Source organism: Rhodamnia argentea, chromosome 4 (genome assembly GCF_020921035.1).
Source record: "Rhodamnia argentea isolate NSW1041297 chromosome 4, ASM2092103v1, whole genome shotgun sequence".
In the NCBI taxonomy this organism is placed as follows: Eukaryota; Viridiplantae; Streptophyta; class Magnoliopsida; order Myrtales; family Myrtaceae; genus Rhodamnia; species Rhodamnia argentea.
In genome coordinates, this window is record NC_063153.1 from 27,410,047 (window position 1) to 27,428,297 (window position 18,251).

At 37.7% G+C, this 18,251-nt stretch overlaps 1 protein-coding gene across 2 annotated transcripts; it reads right to left on the reverse strand.

Annotated features, from left to right (window-relative positions):
- Positions 1 to 596: 596 nt before the first annotated feature.
- On the reverse strand, positions 597 to 10,815 carry LOC115727098 (PX domain-containing protein EREL1). Of its 2 annotated transcripts, none has more exons than XM_048277370.1 (10): positions 10,252 to 10,815; positions 9,781 to 9,891; positions 8,183 to 8,273; positions 7,925 to 8,011; positions 6,934 to 7,042; positions 5,938 to 6,743; positions 3,643 to 3,807; positions 3,319 to 3,561; positions 2,845 to 3,054; positions 597 to 1,044 (listed from the first exon to the last, which is right to left on the reverse strand). In XM_048277370.1, exons 1-10 carry the CDS (start codon positions 10,305 to 10,307, stop codon positions 817 to 819), a joined length of 2,106 nt encoding a protein of 701 aa, XP_048133327.1. In that variant the 5' UTR covers positions 10,308 to 10,815; the 3' UTR covers positions 597 to 816. The 2 variants fall into 2 exon arrangements, with proteins under 2 accessions (XP_048133327.1, XP_030513117.2); XM_030657257.2 differs by having other exon boundaries at positions 8,183 to 8,281.
- Positions 10,816 to 18,251: the final 7,436 nt, after the last annotated feature.

Sequence of the window (18,251 nt, forward strand, 5' to 3'; positions counted from 1 at the left end):
AAGTTTAGTTGCGAGAGCGGACGTCACATCACTGTCACATCCTTGAACAGAAAGAAACTCGCCTTGGGACACGGTTTTCCCACCATATTTGTGAACCTCTTTATTATATCCGACTCCCTCCAAATGCTTTTAAACTCTCGGATTGACAATGGAAACACGATGATGCTCGCTCCTAAATATTTAGTACCTTAAAGGCCATCATGCTCAGCAACTAGAAGTATACACCGTGAAGCATAGTCATCATGAACCTACAGAAACATCTCCTGGCTATCTGATTGAACCCAAGTATGCACCCATTATTGTTGTTCTTTAATGTCCTCATGGCTCATGCCCTGTCATACCATAACTTAGGTTTCAAGAAAGTACTTACTACCACCAAAAGGTCCAACCATCCATCTGCACTAGAATGATGTAATCCACCATGACAGCTCCAACCAAATAAGCTTGATTTTGAATATACTTATTACATCGTAAAAAGATACGGCTTTTTCAGCAATTGCCTTAAACTCGTACATTTGAACATTATATCAAAATATCGACCAAAAAAAGAAAATTACATCTATAGCTTTTCGGTAATATTTGTACTCATTCATGTACATTAACAAGGAAAATCATTTTGTATAGACCACCATCCTGTGAAAAGCATTTATGTGGGATTACAAAATGTCACCACATAGTGACATCTCCGCAGGTATCATCAACTAACTAGAATGCGGAGAAGTCACTGTGGAGATGTGGCATTATGACTATACCAAAGGGATGGGATTTTACTCTCATAAATATAAACCCTATTCCCCTTCCAAATGAGTCAATCTGCTAGGATTTTCCGTGAGGAGCCTCTGCTGTCTCAGTTTCAGAAACATCATTAAGAGAACATTGCAAGACAGAGTTTACCTGTTTTCTAAATAAAGTGCTACTATCGATAATGATGTTTGCTATGGTAGTCTTCAATTCATCCTCAACCATTCTTGTGTTGTCATTTACTCCATTATCTCCATATACATCAGAAGCAGCAGCATGGCCTTCTTGGGCCAACATATGTGCCTGATGAACACGTGATGAGTACATGGTTTACAATGGAAGATTGACATCTAAATATTTTTGACAGAGCCATAAGGAGACCAAATTGGATTCAGCTCTGAACAAGGATGAAACATACCAAGGTCATGGTGAACAGACATCAAATGCTAAGGATTTGATGTTCAAAAATTTCAATTGCAGCTCAAGTAAAAGTCAGAAGGTAACTATCAAATAGGACAAATCCAGGCAGCCATATTCACTCTCATATGATTTTTTCACTTTCAGAGTTGATTTTGAATAATATAGGCAAGAACAGACAAGAGAACACTTGCAGTTTAACAGGAATAGAACTACATTTGGGGTGGTCAAACTTTCAAAAGGTTCATTGAAAGAAAAAACAGAAGACATTTTACTAGAAGTTTGGGAAGAGAGTCAGTGTCCACAGCTTGTACTTTTACCTACTGAACTATACATGTGGAAGATATTAGAAGATGTTAGATGATTAGACAGATTCCTGTTTAACCAGCCCCGATTGCCTAAATATAGTAGATGTTAAACCAGTTCCAACTGCCTAAAGTTGAAGGATAGAACTTAGTTATAAAACCACATGCTCATGGCCCCAAAAAACCATATTCCTATAAAATCTCACATTGACCCACAAAGCATTCAATCACTAAAAGCAACTGCATAAAGAATAGTTTAAAATGATACCTCCTCTTATCACAAGGATAGAACCAGTGTCTTCCTTATGCAAAGGGGCTATGGATTTTATGTCATCACTGACCCTAAGATATTTTCCTTGTTGACTAAAGACTACTAAAGACCATATAACATTTACAACAAAAATAACTAGAAAGAGAAAAGCACCAGCATAAAACCTGAAAAACTACATTAGCTAGAGAAAAAATTCCAATAAAGCAGGAATTCTTTCCAAAATGCAAGTTAAGAGGGAGCAGTGCAATTTCAGACAGTCAAGGGACTCTTATAGAGGTTGTAGGAATTCATGATACAGATTAGCTGGTTTTACCTTGGAATTCTGATCCACAATAGCCCAACTGATGAGTTGTTCAGGTCACAAACTTTCAAAATTATTGACATATTCTACAATTTCCTAAAAAAACGACGTGCTCATTGAAGTAGTTCAGCCATAAATTGAAACTACGATTATCAAATAATCCCTCCATCTCGTGATTTGAAAACCTTAAATTTGGGTGGGGTCTAGTGCAATAACTGTCAAATTGTGATTTGTTGCACTTTTTAGTGATGTAGACTTAAATGTTTGCCACATTATCTTTGCCCGACTTTAGTGCATTACAATAACTCCTGTCCAATTTTGTTAACCAGTTGCCATTTAGTCTAAACTGGGTTTTGATGTGCATTCCATAAAGGAGGATGTCGTTTAAATATAATCTCAATGGTGGTGATCAAATTTTAGATTATCAGCTATCTTGTGAGATACTCCTGAGCTTTGTAAGTTAGGATGAAAGGCAACTGACTGCATATATAAACTAAGATCTCTGAGGTTAATTGCATCTCCAGATTTGAGATGCACCTGCGCTATAGACCTGACAAGCTAAACCTTCATATTCGAGAAGTGTGCAATTATCAAAGTTCAGAGGCAACGTAGTGAACACAAGAATAGAGAATGTCATTCACCCGGGAAATTGTAATATCAAGAAAATACAAACTAACATGGAGCTTTCACTTACTACCCAGCAAATGTTTTAGTTAACTCTTCAAACACCGAAAGGTTAACTGCACAAGCCATTATCAGACAAACTGATTTTCAAGGGTAATTCTAATCATGAAAAGCAGATAGAATACCTGTGTAGTTATACGGCCAATTCGGTCATCCAACATAGACGAGAATCGCATGCCTTCAACAGAGGAAGAACCAAGGTCCTTTACATCATTTGCAGTGATATTGACAACGCAGTCTTGCAGTACATTGTGGATGGTTTTACACTCTTGCAACAGTTTGTTCAAGGCAGTTTCACATAGTTGATTCATTTGTTCTTTCTCTTCAAGGAGTTTCTGACAATACGCCATGAGAATCAGCGTCAAGAAAGCTGTGCCATAAATAAACTCAAAACAACCATGTCTTTCCACTCGCACGTTTATCTGGGCCATATCTTGTGTAGTTCTATTAAGGTCACACGTTTGAAACTGCCACAAGCATTGCGTTATTGTCTCTACTAATCAGTGTAAATCAAGCTCCATGTATACGGACTAGCACAGACTAAGGAATGTCAAAAGCTTCATATATAACATCAAAAAATGCGTTAAAAGAAATATTACCTCGACTTTTCTCTTTTCTTCCAGAGATTGACTGAGCTCTTGCTTTAAATGACTCTGGGAGTTTCTGAGAGATTTCACCTCTTTAACCAGGACTTTAAGATCTGCCTTTGACCTTAGTTCTAGCTCTTCATATCTTTTCTGCCAATTGCCAACCTGCTGTTTGCTTTCATCCAACTCCTGAAGCAGCTGGTCCCTCTGTGGGCTAAAAGATGCTCCTGTTGACTCAGAACATGACTCACCATCCTACAAAATTGCCAAACCAGATTATTTAAAATCTAAAAGATTTGGAGACAAGAAAAGAGAGAATAACAGAAGATCGTATACCTGTTTAGACTTTAACTTCAACTCCATCTCATAAGATCTTTGTCGTAATTCCTCCATATCCCACTGCATTTGAGTAAATCTCTCTCTCTCTCCTAATATTGCTTGTTCTAGGTTTTCTTTACTCTTTTGTTTCGTAGTTTCAAGTTCCACCTCCAAATCCTTAACCTGTTCAGATGCAGTTGATTACTACCACTTAAAGAGTAATCATGCTACTGCTACTCGCACTAAGGACGCAGTATGTATAAGAGAGTCTATGAAGTTGCTCAACTATTTTGCTGGGAGAAAAACAACAATAGCAGTTAGATCTGGTCAAAGTAAAAACACATGTTTAATGCATTTTATTGTGTAGATACACATCCCTCTGTTTTCTGGACAAATAACTGGTCAACCAAGCCAGCTATTTCCATTTCTCCACTCACCACACAATCTTTATCAAGCCCCATACTGCATGGGTGGCCAATATCCCACCTGCTTTTTGATGGAAATTTCACTTGTTCATTGCTCTAATCTTAATTAAGGACAACTTTCCACGTAATCTGTACGACCAGTAAAAGATCAAGCCTGATCAACATGCCTCCAGCTCAAACACAGTGCAACTATGTTCTCATATAGCAAATTGATCTTTCCCCAAGAGCTCTTTGCTTCCACCCAAGGAGCTCAAGGAAAAGAGAGGGCATGGCTGTCTTAGGAAGTGCATGAACTTTATGAGCACCCATACATTACTTTTCTCGCCCGTACAGTTGCCTTACATAAACCAAACATAAACAAGACCATTTGTTCCATGTCTTTTTTCGTCCTTATTTTTTTAACTATTATATCCAATTTAGACTCACATAACTTCCAAAATCCACTTGATTATCTAGAGGTGTTCATTTATGTATCATATCAGAAGCCCACGCCAGTAACACATGTCCAGCTGGAAAGTATTAGAAATCTTCCCCAGACACCAGTCAATTTAACCCTCCTTCCATTACTGTAGAGGCAAAAAAGGGAAACTAGGGCCACACTTCACCCTGCCGTCACCCCCTGCCATTGGCATAAAAGATGCCCTTTAAAACAGGCTTCTGGGTGAGGACAAAGTCCCGCATTGCCCGGATGTGCACAAGTCAAGCAATAGATAATCCAAATTCTGCATAAGTGAAAGCTGCCTAGACTTCCCTTTTTGGCGTGCTAGGTTCTGTATGATCTCAACATCATCTCTCCCATATGTCTTAAGCTTTAGTCTCATTGGTTCTCTTCGCTTTATATCTCAATTGAACTTATGCATTAAAAAACATATGCCCTAGGTTGATCACTTGACATCCATTATACTTTAACAAAAATACAACAACAAACTTGTCATTCTGTTAATACTTACTTACGTCCTTATATGAAATTTAATATTATTACATGCCACCTCAACAGGTAGGCCATAGTTTGCAGTCACACCTTCTTTTGAAATAAGCAGGTGCACATCTTGACATTATAGGAGCTGCCTCCACCTTTCTAATAAAGAACTAAGGAGTTTAATACAATTTGCCTGAAAGTATATATCAATTGTATAGTTTTCACTGATGCATTCAGCTGTTTGGCTGCTATAAAATAGATAAGGTCTGGTCCAGATGAGCCAACACCAGACAGATCAGCATGTACCCAAAGGCCATTAAATGCCATGAAAAAATATCCACTGTCAAATGCAGGCAATTGTGGTGTTCTCCTATAGCATAGCTGCAAAGGTGCACCAGGCATGTGCTTTATATCTGCTCTATCAGCGAGCATCTCCAAAGGGAAGGTTCAAGTGTTCCACAGTAAACAATCTCATTGCAAGCAAGAATAATGGTGCAAAATTGAGAGAGACTCAAGCATGATCTCAGAGATGCATCTGGCAATAAAAGATGTAATTTATACTCCATGAATTGATATTTATTCTTCCGTCTTCTGATATTTCGTCAACCAACAAAGCACCTTCCAGCATTACTCCTTGGACATCCATATAAATCCGTGCATGATCTGTGTGAGACTCAGTGCGTGTAAGTGTCTGTGTGAGCATGTTAGAGAGAGAGAGAGAGAGAGAGAGAGAGAGAGAGCCATGCATGTGTTTTCCTATGTGCATGTGAGTCCCACGCAATTCCAGCATAGGCAGGAATTGTGTGATCGAAAGAGAGTAATGGCAAAATATCGTCCCAAACATTTCCATATAAGTCGAGTTTTCCCTGAAGGCTTGTCTACGCCATTAGTTGCCCTTATGTGACAATATTTATTGATCTTTACATTTGATGTTTAGTTCAAATGACGTGTTTGCTTACTTAGACTTACCTTTGTCATAAGGTAATCTTTCACGGCAATTTCCTGGTTTAATCTTGATATAAGATCCTCCATGTCTGTTTTTGCTGTTACTAGCCTTCGTTGAAAGGAGAACATGACCCTATTCAATTTGCTGCGCTGATCCATCGGAAGGATGACTTGGCCATCTCCTGAAGCATGCAGCTCCGCGTTCCCAAGAATTTCTGGAGCACTTGAAGTTTCAACAGCTCCAGAAAGGTAAGCAGAGCCATTACCAGATGAATTAGGCATTCCAGAGTTTGATGATTCACTACCTCTAAGAGAGCTCACATCACTGGAAATGCTATCAGAAGAGAGTTTCCGTGTATGGCCAGTAACCTTGAAATGATCTGGCTCTGTGAAGAGTTCTAAGTCATTTCCCGCAAGGTACGAGACTTTGGAGATATTTCCATTTTCCAAGTTTTTTCCACTGATATTTACATGGTTGCCATGAATTTTATGCCTATCAAAACCTTCCAGCTGCTCTAAGATTGCTTCACCCATGAACAGACCCTCATCAATATTAGACACTCCATATTTGACAAGTCTATCAATGGGATTAGGCAAGTCTTCATCCAAAGAAAATTCCTCCACAGCCACATCAGAACTTTCATGTCTTCCTAACGTTGGTGTTCCAAGTTCGGAGTTCTCGTAGGCAGTATCACTGCCATAATCCGATGTGAGAGATGAACCACCGGCAACAACAGATAACGTTGAATCATTTTGTGCCTGATGTGATGATACTGAACTATTTCCAGAACCCAATGCCTCTGGCACATTTTGATTTGTATCTTGAAAAGCTGAACAAAAAACAAATGATACACCTAAAATGAGTTGTCAAAATCAAATCCAAGGGCCCAGCACTTCGGAAGATTACCAAGAAAATTCTATACGACTAGGTCTAGCTCTCACTGAATTTAATTGTCCATAACTAAATATCACAATGTGATCCAGAGGAAATCCTGAGGAGCAGTTGGTTCGAAGACATACAAGATCTAGCAGCAGCTTCTAGTTCAAGAAATGACGCCACCGCAAAACTTCTCGACAAGTCAAGGTCAGACAAGAGCTTTGTCATCCACTCCTCCAACAAGCACCTTCTCTGCAAGAGATCTTAGCCTTATGAAATATGAGCGGGTCACAAACTAAGTTGTTGCCATTAACAAACTTTTCGGCTAGCATTGCTATGCCATAAAAACTTCAAATGCTGAAAATTAGCATTGATTGACATTCAATTGCAGTTGTCCGACTAAAAGACAGTGCAAACTCCTGGAAGCTGATAAACTAAGGGCCATTGCACCAAAAGCACAGACAGTATTCCTAGAAAGGTGTGCCTAAAGGCCTAGCTGATTAGACTACACTATTGAGAGAAAAACAAAGAGGCGATTGTTCATAAGCGTCTACAAATATTGCGATAGATAATGTATTTCCAGGGAAAAAAAAAAGCCTTGATTGTTCACAATTAAGGACAACTGTTGTGAATGTGCTCTTTAGTAGAGCTTCATACGGTAGACTTTTACGCTGTAATGCTTCCCTCTTTAAAGAAAAAGAAAACTTTACCACTGAAATCTTACTCCTATAACCTGAAAAATGCTTTACTCAGCAGCTTAAAAACTTTAGCTCACAATGACTACAAAACACATTACTTATAAAAACTTCTAAATCTTCAAAGAGATTAAAGCTTCAACAGATCAACTCTTTCTTGCAACAAAAGCCACATCAAACATCATCTTTGTGCAGTTCCTATCAATGCATTCCAAAAGTTAATTGGTCTTAGCAAAATTGAAGAAAGAGTTCACAAAAATGACACTTACAATCTTTTTAGTACTTATTCAAGCACTCAATTAATCATTGCGAGATAATCTATGAATGACAAGCAATCAGATAGTTGAGAGACAAATGAAGTTTAAACACCTTAGGCCGCTCTGCCCCCATTCATATACAATCTGAAAAATTCACTACATAAATGAGAAACTGTTGCTACCTCATCCAACAATGCCCTGCTCTTTATCCGCAAAAGTCCCTTCGGAGGAGCTGGCGGAAGATTTTTCTTAGGAAAAGCTTTTTTAAGCTGCAAAATGTGCGGATAATTAAAAAAGAATCTAAACATGTATGCTTGAGAATTATGAAGACAAAAGTTCTTCTAGTTTTCTAAACGAACAGGTTGCATGATTTAAAAACTATCACCCACAGAGTTAGGTGCCCAATCCAAAGATAATATGTATAAGCTATGTAGACTCACATCAGAAAATAACCTCAAAAAGTCATTGAATCTTCTTAACACTCCACGAACAGTCGTAACACCTTCGGGAGATTGTAAACCAACCTGAACCCTGTAAAACTGCCCATTAAGAATGTTAAGGGAGAGTAATGCCAGAAGCCACAATATAGACGTGAACAAAAAGGATCTCATGTAGTAAAAAAGGGCAAAAACCCAAACTAGAAAGCTGTTGGCATAGGGGGAGCTCCCATTTCTCGAACCAAAGTATACTGAACCAAAACAATTGTTGCAGTTCAATTCAAGTTTTAAAGAACATCTGATTGTATTTACCTTTAGCCTATTTGAGATGCTAATCTCTGAACTTAACTAGTAAAACAAAGACAAGGATATGTACAAGCCAAGATTAGGAAACTACAAATATGTTACACAAAAAAACTGTGAAATGCAAAGCATTCTAAACTCCAAAAAATTGACATTCAGTTTGGCCCACTGTAGAACTTAACCAAACCATATCAACTCAGTTCAGGCCCCTAGACATTTCAAATTGATTCAATTTGAAAAAAAAGGGGGGGCTATTGTACCCGTTCATTTTTATTAGAGAACAGCCTAATTGCTTATTGACATAATCACAAATCTTTTGAAATATCCGTTCTTTGTTTTTTCCCCTCCTGTAAAGCCAATCCAAGGCTATATTTCTCATCCTCAAAAAGTGAAGAAACTCAGCATATGAATATTACAACCCTGCCAACCAAACAAGTAACAGAGAAAAATAAGGAACCTCCATTCTGGGTCTATTGGGCACTGAACAAGCTTGTCATTCCTATTGGGCACTGAACAAGCTTGTCATTCCCCAAAGAGAAGACAAAAGACTATTTTTTCCTGGCATTACGGTTCAAATAAATACAATTAAAATGAGAAGTCATGACATTCTTGAAAGATATTCATAATTTTGTCCTAAGATAATAAAAACAAAAGTACGGGCTGATGAGGATCAGATATCAGGATAATGTATAACAAACAAAACATTGCCAAAGCAATAGGCAAGTCCTGTCTCATGGAAACTTAGTGTCCACCTCAAACAAGTGGTTGATGTTATACATTAAACTTTCCCAACACCATTCACGAGGGACCAGCATGTTGATCAAGACCATATCCAGGACAACAAACAAAATGCGAAGCAGGACAGAAAAAAGAGATATGACGAAAGAAGTAAGCCAGCGGCAGAACTAAACAGTTCTAGGGGCACCTTCTAACAATCATCCATCAAGTAGACTGATATCAGTACCAATAGTTTGGATGCCATGAACAACAAAGACACTGGGATACTAGGGAATAAATCCTGCTAGCAAACACCATGTCTGAAAAATTGAAAGAATAGCTGTATAGATGTTGTTCTGGGAGGATTCAAGCAAAAGAGAGCCCGACGTCACCTATTGCAGCAGACATGGGGAGCTAAAAAGCACAAGAAATTGTGCAGGACAATTTAACTGATATATGTCCTAAGTGAATAGAACACTTAATACCCATATAATTACTGCACTGATTCAAAGCAAGAAGACTGCATTGGCAACGTATCTGTTTCTAATACAGCAAACAGCCATCTGGCGATATATGCTTACCACAATAGGATCCGCGTCTCTTGATTTCGGCAGCAGGACCCACGAAGGTATCGTAACACAGTAACTCCACCCCGTCCGATGATCATGCGGCCACAAGGTGTCCCGCCCATTCTGTTTCTCAAATAGAATAATAGCAACGGAAAATCATTTCATCAACTAGAAAGGAAAATAACGAACTCCAAAACCTCAAGTCAGTAATTTCTTCCATCTCAGTCAACGAGCCTAATTACTATAATTCCCGCGGCGCGTGATCACAGATGACTCAATTTGAGCAACATGCACTCCTCGGATACCCATTTGGAATAAAACTGCACCGCACGATTCTTTGTACAATTTACAATTCGATATTGCATGACTTCAATTGCACAAAATGAGCTCCAATTACTCCAATTCGCGGGATCACACGGACAATTCAACTTGTACCGAACCTAAGTAAAAGCGAAACTGAACATATCTGATTAGTAGACTCACCCATTTCCGAGGTGGAGGGCTCCAATCCATTCCCAGAGGGAGCGGTGAAGTCCCATCGTGCCGGTGCTTAGGAGGACTTCGACTCTGCATCCTTACTCCTGCTCCAACAGCGATTTCACACTCCGTATCTCACCGATCAACACCGAATGCGCACATGCGTGCCAGAAGCGACCTTCCGCCGGCGAATTCGAAGCGATCGCCCTATCGCACTTGCGAAACTCTCAGAACCAGAAGCCACGATCCAATCAGCGATCCCGATCGGCAGCGAATTTCGGGAGCTAGGCTAGGGTTTTAGATGATCGGATCTCGGGGGGGGGGAGGAGAACACGAAGAGGGATGACTTCCTACAGCTGCCGACCCCTCACAACGCATCCCGCATCCGCATCGCAACGTGCCGTGCGTGTCTGTCACCTTGCTCGCGAGGCGCACGTTAGCGGAGAGAGTGGGGCCCGTTAGCTATGTGGGAACCGCGGAGCGCCGGGCGTCACCTGCTTCGGCTTCGGGGCTCTGGCTTCTCAATTGCGTACGGCGAGTTGAGCGATGGGGGTACGCGGCTGTGGAGAGAGAGAGATGGTCGCTCGCTTTGTTCTCTCCGTATTTATTTATTATATTTGCAATTTTATCTAATTTTTTATTCTTTTTTCTGTTTATTCCGAGTAGCTTGGTCCGTCAAAACGCGAAAGAAAATGACATAGGTAGCTGCTAACTTTTGATTGAACGTTTTTAATTTTTCAACGTGATTTCCAAAATTTTAATTTTTTTAATATATTTTTTTATTTTTTTTAATATTTAAAGTGATCCTTAAACTTTTAAACAATTTTATCTAATTTGAAATATTTATTAATAATTCAAAATCACGTTGAATAAATTTAAAATTTAAAAATAATATCAAATATTAGATCAAAATTTAAGGATCCTATTGAACAAATTAAAGATTTGAAAACGTCATTGCATGTTGGGATCAAAGTTTAGAGACTATTTGTTCTGTTATCCCAAAGGAAAATGATCTGAACTTGCCAAAATAAAAAAATAAAGGTTATTATTTTTATCTTTTTAATAATAGTTTTCCTGCAGTTCTTGTTTTTTTTATTTGAATTTTGGGGTTTTTTGTTGAGAGTTGTGGTGTTTCCCTTTTGGCGTGAAATTCAGTCCCACCTAACTGTCTTCTTCTGCGGTTTGCCTCGCGCGTGACGGCAGGGAACGAATCGTCGTCATTCCCTTCCGTGAGGCTGAAACCCGAATTTATTGACAGCGTCGACAATTCTACTTTTCATTTCGGGAATTAAGTTTCAACCCCAAAAAAAAAAAAAAAAATCGGACCAAGATTGGCCCGGCTAGACAAGGCAGTCCGGGCCAGAATGTCATTGGCTGATTGGACCACGCCGACCGCACGACGAAGCCCGCCCGGATGTTGGAAACCCCGGGGACGAGTTGGCGGGCCTTGTTGTCCACCGGATAGCAGCATGTGTTTCCTCGGCACAGGTCTGGGCTTAGCCAAGTCTCAAAGGGCGACCAACCATATAATTATGTTAGAAGATCTCCAAGGCCAATACTAGGAGTAAGATTAATTATAAGCAAACCAGTTGAGACGGGGACCGCACCCAACCACATAACTAACCAAACAGAATCAAGACACGATCAAAGGATGTCGAGCATCCTTAGGCTAAATCGAGTTATTTATTGGTACGGTTCTCACTTTGGTTTATTGATTTAGGCATTGGATGTCCAACTTGAGTCTTCAATCCCAATGTCCAATCCCCGTATCTGGGAGTGTAGATGGAATCGTTGTTTCAAGTTCGACTCAACCTTAGGACTAATGTGTGGATTAGCAAGGTTAGAATAATATTTTTCTTTTGCTTTGCTTTCAGTCAAAAAAAAACATATAAAGGGAAAAAGGGATTTTAAGATTTGTAAAGTATTTCGAAATGGAAAATGTACTTTTTAAAAAAAATTATAAAAGGCTATGAAAAACACGTTAAATCATCACAAGTGTGAGTTTTGTATGTTTTTTAAAAGGTAATAAAATGACATGGTAATTGTTGACAATAGTAGAATACTTCGTTGATTTAATATGTCTTTCGGGATTATGCATATATCTCATTTGATAGTAAATATTGTTGATTGATTATATTTGCTATTATTTTTATCTTATTACCTTAGTTAGTCTTCTAATAAACCTATAAATTGGCTCAATGTACTCTTTTCTAAGTACATCAAAATATAGAGGAAATTCTTCAATTCACGATTCCACTATCTCTAAAGTTGGTATGCAACCCTAGTGCACCGGTTACACCCCATGCACCCATAGAAAAATTAATCTATCATCACCTCTCGATAGTGTTCATCAAAATGCTTCATTCCTGTCTGAGTAAGCACCACGGTGGTCATGTTACGATGTCGACGACATGTTGCCTTGTCGAGCATTTTTCGTTGAGGTTGTCGAGCCTGTTTCACCGAGGTGACTCTTCTAATACCAATCACATATGCCATGTTGCTTAGTAAGTATTTTCCCAAGCCAACTGTATAGGCCGCTTGATGTTACGACGCTGGACATATAGGCCACGTCACTTAGTTACTATTACGCAAGTCGCCCGCATTGGCTACTTGCTATTTCCCTTATGATTCTCAACTTTCGCGTATCATTCAAGAAATCGACACTACCACCGGACTCACCACCGATAGATAACCAACATATTGGAATCTCATAGTCAACGGAAGCCTGGAGCCACCACACGTACCCCACGCATAGTCGTACTACTATCTATACCCGACCTTGTGCAGTGCTCGTTTTCATGGTGATCGAAGATTTTTTGGAAGCTATTTTGGATTATTTTTCAAATTTATGTTGATTTGTTTGAACTCACCGGGCGTTTGAGGGAATATTAGCACTATTATAAAATTTAGTTGATTCAATATATATTTCAAGATTATGCATGTACCTCCTTTGATAGTGCATATCCTTGATTGATTATATTTAAAATTATCTTTATCTCATTTTTTTTTGGTTGAAAATATTTATCTTATTATGTGAGTTTGTTTTCTAATAAAACTTATAAATAGGCTCTATGTACTCCTTTCTAAATACATCCCCACAAAATGCAATGTGAGCTAAAACAAATTAACTTGAGTTTGAAAAATAATTCGGATAGTACCCAAAAAATCTTCAATCGCCATGAAATCATTTGGGCAAAATGGTTGAAACCAACACTACACAATGTTGGGTATGATGGATCCATGAGGCGGATATGCGTGGGGTATATGTGATGGCTTCAAGCTTTCCTTGACCACAATTTTTCAATATGTTCGATCGTTTGATGGACGTAGAGGTGTCGGCTTCTCAAATGACACGCGAAACATCGAGAATCAAAGGAAACGATAGAACTGGAGAATTGACAAGGGAAACAAAGTAGCCGATTGCGCCTCAAATGACACGCGAAACATCGAGAATCGAAAGGGAAACAAACTAGTTGATGCGAAACGGTAATGGAGCAATGTGACCTATATGGCTATCATCGTAGCATCAAGCAGCCTATACTTTTGGCTTGGGAAAATTGTTACTAAGCGATGCGACCCGTGCGACTAGCATCGAAAGAAGAGTCATCTCCGTGAAAAAGGCTCAACAAGGCGACACATCATCTACATCGTAACACGACCACTATGGCATTTACTTAGGCATGATTGAAGCATTCGATGAACACTATTGAGAGGCGAGGATAGATTATTTTACAATGGGTGCATGGGGTGCATTGGGTGCCAAGTCCATCCGATGTACTCTAAGTTTGCCTTAGGAAAGGAAGTTTTGATACAAAGATGAGAATAATGTGAAAGATAAGAATTGGAGAATTTTTATATATTTCGTTATATTTAGAAAAGAGTACATGGAATCTATAGGTTTTATCAGAAAACCAACTAAGGCAATAAGATAAAGATAATATCAAATATAATCAATCAAGAATAGGCATTATCGAAAAAGATATATGCATAACCCCGAGATACACTAAATCAATTAAATACCATAATATTGGTAATCTAAACAATAATTTGCAACATTATGTGGCAAATTAAATTCAAAACATGAAAATTTTGCTAATAATATTGAAAACATGGGAAACAAGATGACATGATGTGGTAATATTCACACGCAACATGATATGATATAGCAAATCAAACCCAAAACATGATGTAGAGATAATATGACACGCTCATATCATGACATGAAAAATTATAGGGTTAATACCATGAAAAATCTTGAACCGGTATACCCATAACATATTTACTCCTAAACTATTTTTTTGACCATAAAAATCCCAAACTGGTACACCCGTGAAAAATTTATCCCAAACTATTTTTTTTACCACCAAAAATTCTAAACTTGCACATTTATGATAAATTTATTCTAAACTAATTTTTTTACTACAAAAAATTCAAACTAATACACTTGTGACAAATTTACCCTTTGTTAAATTAGGTTAATACCACAAAAAACCTCAAATTGATACACATGTAACAAACATAGGGTAAAAACTCCAAATTGGTACACCTCGTGAACTGTCATGTGCCATCCAACTCAGCAATTTGACGGTTAGATTTAATAAAAACTAATGGGTGTCAAATTTGTCACAAATGTACTAGTTTAAGATAAATTTTCACAAGTTTACCAATTTATGATTTTTTATAGTAACAAAATAAGTTTTGGGTAAATTTATCACAAGTATGCCGGTTCGAGGTTTTCCATGTTATTAACCTAAAATTATATTCACAACCTAATAGCAAGATGACATGATATGGAAAATCATATTCAAAACATAATAAAGAGATGACATGACATGGGGATATCTACATCAACACGACATTGTAAATGAGATTAAAAACATGATGTGGATGTGACGTTTGCGATCCACACAATCTGAAAGTTGGGGAAAATTGTCAAAAAAATCCTAAACATATTACATTTTTGCCAATTTAGTCCTAAAACTTTTAATTTTGTCAATTCGGTCATAAACTTTATGTATTTGTGCCAATTCAGTCTTAAACCTTTTGTACTTGTGCCAATTCAGTCCATCCAGTTAGCTTTGGTTGGCCGACGTTGATGTGAATATTTTTTAATAATTGTAATATTTTTTGAATTATTTTTGAATTCTAAATTTTTCTTTTTTCTTTGTCGTTCCTTTTTTTATTTTTGCTTTTCTTCTTCCTCCGATCTATTGCTACCGATGATTGGCTAGAGGTTGCTAAGGCCGGCGAGATCCCTTGTCGACCTAAGGTGAAGCTTGTCCCCTCTAGCCTCAAGCAAAGCTCACCCCGTCCGGAGCTGTGCAATGTGCAAACTCATCCAAATCTGACCCGGGTGAGGTTGACCTCACCTGGCCATGGTGAGGCACGACCTCATCCAAATTTGGCTTGGGTGAAACTAGGGTCCGAAGCGGACATTGACAACTAGGTTTCCGAATCTACATAAGATACGACTCCATCATTACTCCCATTGGATACCCTCTTCGGATCTTCGGCGACTTCACGGCTCGAACTTCCGAATCAATCTCCAAAAACTCTTTTTCGTGTATGCTCTTCTTCTTCATTGTTCTTGCTAAGTATGATTGGGTTCTTTCCTTCTAGCTTTGCTATGTTTCTTGCTTGAAATTTTCCATCTCTCCAATCTCTTATATTGGACTTAGATTTAAAGGTAGCGAAGTAAGTTTGGGTGAGGTAGGCAAGATCTCTTTCTTGCTTGAAATTACATCAAATGGATGTAAAGATTTCTTTTCTCAATGAAGAATTAGAAGAAGAAGTCTATATAGAACAACACGCTGGGTTTGTTGTAGAAGGTCAAGAACAAAAGGTTTGTCGACTTTTGAGATAGAGATATAACCTTAAGTGGTCTTTGGGACAGTGGTATATACGTTTTTCTAATGCCATAGTGGCATACAATCTTGTAATAATTGATGAGGATCATTATGTATATATCAAAAGATCCAAAGATCAATTTGTAATCTTATCATCATATGTTGATGATTTAGTAATTGTGGGGAGCAATATGGAATTTGTTAATACAGTTGAGAACTAGTTATATATCAATCTTGAAATGAAGAATATGGGTGAAGCTATACATATATTATTGGAGTTTGTTCAAAGATATGATTATCTCTTTCATAAGAGGCTTATATAAATAAAGTATTGAATGATTTTGCATGCAAGATTGTAAACCCATAGATGCTCTTATTACAAAATGTGAAGGATTAAGTCATAAAATGTGTCTTGAGACTCCACAAGAAAATGAGTGAATGGAAAGTATTCCATATGCTTGTGTTATTGGAAGCTTAATTGTTGAAAGATCAATATATGCTATGATGTGTACAAGACCCGATATTTGTCGATGTAGTTGGAATGATTGATTAGATACCAATTCAATCTAGGTCAACATATTAGACTACCATCAATAGAATCATGAGGTATTTGAAGGGTACTATCGATTTTTTAACGAGTTATCAAGGTAATGATTTGCGCCATGTAGGCTATACCGATGATGAATAAGAAGGAGGTTTAGATGAAAGGAAATCTATCTCTAGTTTTACGTTCTTACTATATAATGGCGTCATATCATGGAGAAGTGAAAAGCAAACGCATATAGCTTTATCCACGAAAAAAGCTGAATTCATGGCACTATCGGTAGAAGTACAAGAGATGATGTTTGGCTCAAGAGATATTTGAATCAATGAGGTGTTGCTAAAAAAACCGTCGGCTCAATTATTGGTTAATTGTGATAGCGAAACAACAATAGCTTATACTAAGAATTCATTGTAAGATCAAACATATATGACACAAATTAGAATTTTGTAAACAACATGGTTATACGAAAAGAGATGAACGTACAGTACATATCTACGCATAGCATGATAGCAGATCCTATAACGAAGTCAATTCCTAGAAATGTTCTATTTGATATAGTGTAGACAAAGGGATTAGTTCCATGCATTGAAATCTCTAGGAGTGCGTGAAAGTTGAAGTACTAGATATTTATATTTCCCAAAGTTTACATTAATGGTATTTGTTATCATTATCGACGTCTATATGTTTGTATGACATTTATGCATGTCAATGCTTAGTGCATTATTTTGATAAGGTGTGTTGGATAGATGAGATATTAGCCCATTCGGACGGGTAAACGTCTCTATCTACTATGTGATAAATAAAGATGAGACAATTTTAAGCTCATTATCGAGGAGATAATTAAGAGCTCAAGCTTAAAGTATAGATGTCACCTTAACATAGTGTTAAGATGAGGTTATAATATTTATTATGTCCGAAAATAAAATAGCTCACGTATTTCACTTTAGCTATCTTTACTGCCATATATGAGTTCTAATAGATATTTTGAACAGATTAGATTTGTGAACTCAACTCGGATATTGAGTATATATGAACTATCACATGTACGGTATTAAGTGGAAAGACATACGCTCCATAGGGAAGGAAAGAATACCGTAATATGTATTGCATACTATGTATGCATGAGACGACCAACAAGAGTTATCGAAAGTTTTGATCTCAACTTTTAGGCCATATGAGACTTTTGAGGATAAAAGTTCCTCAAATAAGTCCCCTCATGATTCTTACTTATTTCTTTATATCTCTATTAAGTGTTTGCTATCTTAGAATGTTGCCAATGGTCATGAGTTTGATTCGATCTAATGGGACATTTCTAGAAAAGTGAGTTGAACCGAGATTGAGAGATTTAAGGGAAGACGAAGATCAATTTGTTTTGATGCCATATTCTATCTTTGTGTTCACAGGTCGACCAACTATGAGTTTATGAGTTTAATCATAATTGCGAATACAATTGATATGAAATGTTTAAAGAGATCAAGAGAAATATGATGTAAATGTGAGTAATTGATCTAGAATATTGCATACTGGATCTACTCTGAATTAATGTGCTCAATTTGAATTGCTAAATATTCCTAACGGATGAATGGTAATATGCTCATTAGAGCTGCTATATACTC